Here is a 5,863-nt window from a genome sequence, read left to right as displayed (position 1 = left end):
TCCCTAAACCTCCAACAATAAATGGAATTCAGCAGGTAGACCTGGTTCTCAGGTACACTCATAGGGAGGGAAGCTGCCATCCCATCTGGATTGGTTTTGGGTGCTGGGCTATACAGCTATTTAGAGCTGTATGCTGTCCCAGAAATAGCATAAACTGGGATACTACTGTTGATATGTTCCTATTTTAGTTATACGCATGATATTTTTCAAAATACATATTTTCATGAGTATGGCGATTCTAAAAATATATAAGAACCTTTTTGAATCTCACAAGAAGCCAGCCTGTCCAAACGTCTCCGGGATATCCTCAAACAGGCAATGAAGGCAGCCATTCCTTTCGTTTGTTTTCTTGATTTAGTTTTATCATAATTAGTTACATTCTTACCCCACCTTTTTCCCCACTGGGCTCCAGGAGGTGTACATGTCTCTTCTTCTCCCACTCATCCTCATAACGATCCTGTGAGGATTGTAGGTAGACTGAGAGAGAGAGAGAGAGTAACAGGCCTAAGGTTAGATTTCATGACTCACCAGATACCTGGACCTGGATCTCCACAGCTCAGACGGTTAATCACAGCTCACCAGTCTGGCTCTCTAGACTGCAAGGATGAAGAGTGGAATGGACATCCAGGATGTAGTGATGATGGTTTATTTGGCCCCTGAGCCATTTTGAAACCTCTCATTTCATATTTTCTTGGGTGTCTTACTCAAGGCGTAGGCCTTGCTGCTTGGGATATGAGACATGCATTAGAAAGCCTAGCTAGTTGTTACTAGCCACCCAAACTTTTAAATAAAATAGACTATCATGGCTAACATTGACTGATACATTTTTTATTTTGTTTTTTTTTTTTTAAAAAAGACTACAATACAGTGCAACACATTAAAAAACATGAAAGTGAATGGTGCATTTTTGCACCAGTGAAAGTTAATTTAGATTAAATGATGTCTTAATCACTGGGTTTTAAGGCATATCTTAAGCCACAGGAAATTTAACTTCATGCTGAGATGAAATGAACTCTTGATTTACAAATTAATTGGTTTTGTATACAGAATAATACCTAGGGAGTTGTACCAACATTAAACAGTTGAGTGAACAGGTGCTACTGCTGCTGTTTGAGATGCTAGAACCCTAGGCTTCCTCTGAATATCCTAAGGCTGAAATAATGGGGTAGGAATATTACATTTATGTCTTGATCCTTGAAACAGTCAATATAAATACATCTGAATATACGGCCTCATTTTTGATTGGGATGCAAGAAGCTGCTTAACAAAGTCAAGTGATTCATCTAGCCATCCCTGTGCAAACTCATGTTTCCCAAATACTGAAGACACTGTTTTCCCCGCTAGCTTTGCTTTAGCTGACAAATAATTCCTGGATGGCAGATTTATGTTCAATGGTTATAATGTCATCACATGGCATAGATCTCGCCCCTGTGTTATTAAAGTAGAATTCCACACCAGTTCTTGAGCTAGGATAAGCAGTTTTGCTAAAATTCTTGCTTATTTCAAGAAATAATTTTTTTCCTCATTCTTGGCCATCCTAAGTAGCTGACTTATTGTTCACTTGTTATTTGGATTTAAATTAGCCGTCATGTTCATACTGTGTTTTTTTTAATATATACGGAATCAAAAGACAGAGAGACATTCTCTATGTTGCAGTCTTTCTGTTACCCAAGGATCTACATTACTGTAAGAAAGTAAAACAACTGTTTGTGTTCAAGAATCTGCCTCACATGTCCTGATTTTCCACTGCAGCTGCTGAATCTGATAATTTAGTTAGTACACTGAAACAGGCAAGAAATTATATATTAAAAAGGACAGATTTAGCTTGATCGCTAAGGAAGAAGAGCAGCTGTATAAACAGAGCAATGAAATAACCCTGTAGAAAGTTGAAGAATTCATTTGGAATTGACATTTGGAGTTTACGTAACTGTGCTGGCTATCAGGTTATTATATTTTATCACCTAGTGGTCCCATCTATGTCCAGGGTTCTGCATTCTAGAAATGAAGCTGTCATACTTAGTACCTTGGATGATCATGGACATAACAACAGTAATAGCTTATCTGTATTCTAAAACTCTGACCACCATCAAGCAACATTCAGTAATAACCAGCTGATGTAACACAATCAAACGTTAACCCACATCTGAGAGCTTATAATTCCCTTCTCTCATTTTAATACCTTCCATTGTATTGTGATATATACATTTAGTAGGACAACTGGTGTTTTCTGCTTGGGATGGGAGGAAATCCTAATTCCTTAACATGAAACTATTAAGAACATGGTTAAAAATTAACATCATTTCACACAGATAGAAAATATCTAGCCCCCAGAGGCTGCCAACATGCCTTTGTCAACACAAACACTACTGTATAGTAAGAAAAATTGCCAATGGCAAAATTTGCATCCACACTTTTAATCTGCAAGACTGGTGTATCAATGAACATGCAGCCTGGTGTATCAATGGACTGCGATTGACTTGTATACATCCACATGATGTTTATTATTATTATTATTTGCATCCTGATGTCATCATGCCTGAAATATTCCGTTTCCTTTAGCCGACATGTTGCCATGGTGCTTAACAGAAATCATATTTTATATATATGTAGCTGGATTTTCCCAGAAGGAAAGAGAAACAAGATCCGACGACACAAATATTTGGGTTCATAAGACCCCTGGATATCATAACAAAGCCTCATAGTCGACATTTCCCCTCCTCTTTCTAGCGTTGTCAGACCGCTTGTGTTTTCCATGGGTTCCTAGCTTCTCGTAGCGATCTGTCATAAGGCAGTGTGGCGAAAAAAGAATTTTTCAGCTGACAGTTAATGAAAAGTACAATGATGGTCACAGCCAGGAGGAGGAAGAAGAACAGAATGATGTAAGTCACCAGGTCTGGCTTGTTGATCTCCCCTTCTTTTAACACTCTGGCCGTGGACATGTAAAAAGCTGAAGAGCTGATCGGTCTCTGGGTGCTCCCTATGTAGGGAGTGTTGGCCTGAACGATGAGGTGAGGGTCAGTCACGCTGGTGGAGTTGAGGAATTCCCCATACATTTTCTTGCTTAAATGTCTTCCTTGGTGTTCATAAAGGAAAATCAAGCAGGTGTGCCTGTGGCAAGGAAAGAGTGTGCTATAGGAGCAAGAGGGAACTAGCCAGCCACATTTTGCATCCGGGAGGAGAAAAGCTTGGGATTTGAAAAGGATTTATCCTCTCCAGGTCAGGTAAGGCCCTTGTACGTAGGTCCGCCGTACCTCAAAAGACTGCTCAGCAAAGAGGGGCTGCGTGATGGTCTCCACCTTTTTGCTTGGCTTCTTTTGCTTGGCTGTCCCTTCTATCACAGCAAGCCTCGTCCGAAAGTTGAGAACTTTGATAGGACAGCCTGGCAGGCGCAAGGAAAACGGGCTCCCGGAGGCGAACCACGGCCCTCTCCCGCGGACAAGCCACTGATTGGCTCAGGTTCCCCCTTTTCACCCCCCCCAAAAGGAAAAAAAGAGAGAGAGGACTGGAGGGGTGCACTCACTTGCTCGAAAAGGGTGCCCCCACTGACTTCCAGAGGGCTTCCCCACGAGAGATGCTCCAAACGCCAAGATCAAGACAAGTCCACGTCCCCCAAAAGCAACCGAACCTTTCCGGACATCGTGCGGACTTGCCAGCGGCGGTCCCTTTCCCCGCAGTCCAAACGCGGCTTCTCTGGAGCATGAGGGGCTTCGCTTGAACCTTTCGCCGCCCTGCGGAAGGAGGTAGACCGTCTCTCGGGTTCGACGCCTCTCTCTCTCTCCCCTTTTCCCGCCCCTCCTCTCTCTCTCTTTCTCTCTCTCTGTGAGAAGGCGGGGAGGGCGAGAGGGACCAACTCTCTCCTTTGACGGAGGCGCCTCCCAAAGCAACCGGGAGCTCCGCCGAGTTTTCCTGCGAAGGAAGGAAGCCCCCGCGCCCCTCCCGCGCGCTCCTCTGGCCCGGCGCCTTCGCCTTCGCCTCCGGCCGGGGCGAGGCGAGGGCGCTCCCGGTCTTCCGCGGCGCGCCTTTCTCCTCCTTCCGCCCCTCGGCGGGGCTCAACCCTCGCGGCGCCCCTGCGCTGCCGCCGGTCGTTTCGGGCGAGAAGCCTTGCCGGTCCCGGCAACGAGCGAGGCCGGCGCCTGGCCAGAAGCTGGCACGCCGTCGAGGGAGGCTTCCGCGCGATAAAGGCGCGGGAGGAACGCAACCGGTCCAAAACTCAGCAGAAAACCACTCCTCGAGGCGCACGGGGGACGTTTGACTCTCTCCCCCTCTTCCTCTCGCCCTCTGCTTCTCCTTCCTCAGACTTTTCTGATAAAACTGGGACTCTCCAGGTTCTTTGGTGTTTTTTTTTTTTTTTTTTTTTTTTTTTTTTTTTTGGATACAACCTTTTTTCCCCCTGTGGAGTCTCAGCACCCTCTGCGGTCTGACAATTAGTATGTTAATTCTGCTTCATCAAACTGCCTTTTACGCAGTCATTAGCCTCTGGCTCTTTGCCCAGGCGCTCTCTCTCTCTCTCTCTCTCCCCCCAGCCATCAGATAAGCAAAGCTGTTAATACTTTTATTTGAGCACATCGCCTAACTTCCCGATCAATGAAATGCAGGGCGTGGGGCAGGAGGGAGGCGTCTGCTAGCTTGACGGCTGCGGGGGAGTGGAGGTGGGAGGGCGTGGGGAGAGCGATGAGCCGCCATCGCCGCCGCCATCGCCACCCCTCAGCGCGCGCTACAGCATCCCGGGGACCGTCCACGCAGTGCAACCGGTGGGATGAGGAGGCAATTGTATGAAGGCATCTTCTTTTTCCCTTAAGAAAGAGGAAGTGACAAATGGCAATGGTCAGGAGCCAAGCAAATTGAAAAGGGTTCATTTCTGGACTCTTGATCAGCTTCTAAAGATATTGCCCTTTGAACTAATTATTATCACGATTTTATTTTATTTCAGCAACATTTCTGGGTCTCTTATCCTAAAATGATATCTAAGTAGCATAGCTCTTTCTCTAATTGTTACTCGCCTAAGTCATCTCAAAAAACCCTACCAGCAGCTCTGCTGGGTAGTCTGCAGGGATGGGAACTTAAGTCGGGGGACTTGCTGTTGAGTCGGACTTGAGTGGCACTGGTGACTTGACTCAGACTTGACTTCACACACACACACACACACACACACACACACACACACACACACACACACACACACACACACACACACACACACACACACACACACACACACACACACACACACACAAGATAGGATTCCCCGCACACGACAGATGAAGGCAGCGGAAGCCAAGAGGCAGAGGTTTGCTTATGGCTACCCAGAGATCCAAAATGAGATCTGAACCAGGGTCGTCCTGATTTCCAAAGGCTATGCTGATCAATGAAAGCAGAACATCAACAACACTGAAATTTAGTGAGTGGGCAGGGGATGAGAAAATGCCCAGTTTGAATCCTGCTTTTGCCAAGAACTTGCCAAGCACACTGTCTGAGTCAAATCACTCTCATCTTCCTCCTCTTCTGCAGCCTACCAAGCAAGGCTGTTGTAAAAACATATCCCCTAAAGCAATTTGAGCAGTCTAAAGTGCTCAATAAATGCAGTATGTGTATTATTTAAAATGATTCTGCCCTGCTTTTCCAAGGAATTTGTTGTTATTTAGTCATGTCCGATTCTTTATGACCCCATGGACCAGAGCACGCCAGGCCCTCCTATCTTCCACTGCCTCCCGGAGTTGGGTCAAATTCATGTTGGTAGCTTCAATGACACTGTTCAACCATCTCATCCTCTAACATCAGCATCTTTTCCAGGGAGTCTTCTCATGTGATGGCCAAAGTACTGGAGCCTCAGCTTCAGGATCTGTCCTTCCAGTGAGCACTCAGA

The 5,863-nt window shown here is 45.7% G+C and overlaps 1 protein-coding gene across 1 annotated transcript; it reads right to left on the bottom strand.

Moving 5' to 3' along the window:
* Window positions 1-805: 805 nt before the first annotated feature.
* Window positions 806-3,790, bottom strand: SMIM32 (small integral membrane protein 32). The gene has a single exon (XM_072990126.2). It carries the CDS (start codon window positions 3,051-3,053, stop codon window positions 2,733-2,735), a length of 321 nt encoding a protein of 106 aa, XP_072846227.2. The 5' UTR covers window positions 3,054-3,790; the 3' UTR covers window positions 806-2,732.
* Between the last annotated feature and the right edge of the window lie 2,073 nt (window positions 3,791-5,863).

This window comes from Pogona vitticeps, chromosome 2, assembly GCF_051106095.1.
Source record: "Pogona vitticeps strain Pit_001003342236 chromosome 2, PviZW2.1, whole genome shotgun sequence".
Taxonomy (NCBI): Eukaryota; Metazoa; Chordata; class Lepidosauria; order Squamata; family Agamidae; genus Pogona; species Pogona vitticeps.
This window is presented reverse-complemented; position numbering and strand designations above follow the sequence as displayed.

What these genes read in the sequence shown, in the direction of transcription:
- SMIM32 (XM_072990126.2), bottom strand. Translation starts at nt 3,053, where the DNA reads ATGTATGGGGAATTCCTCAACTCCACCAGCGTGACTGACCCTCACCTC.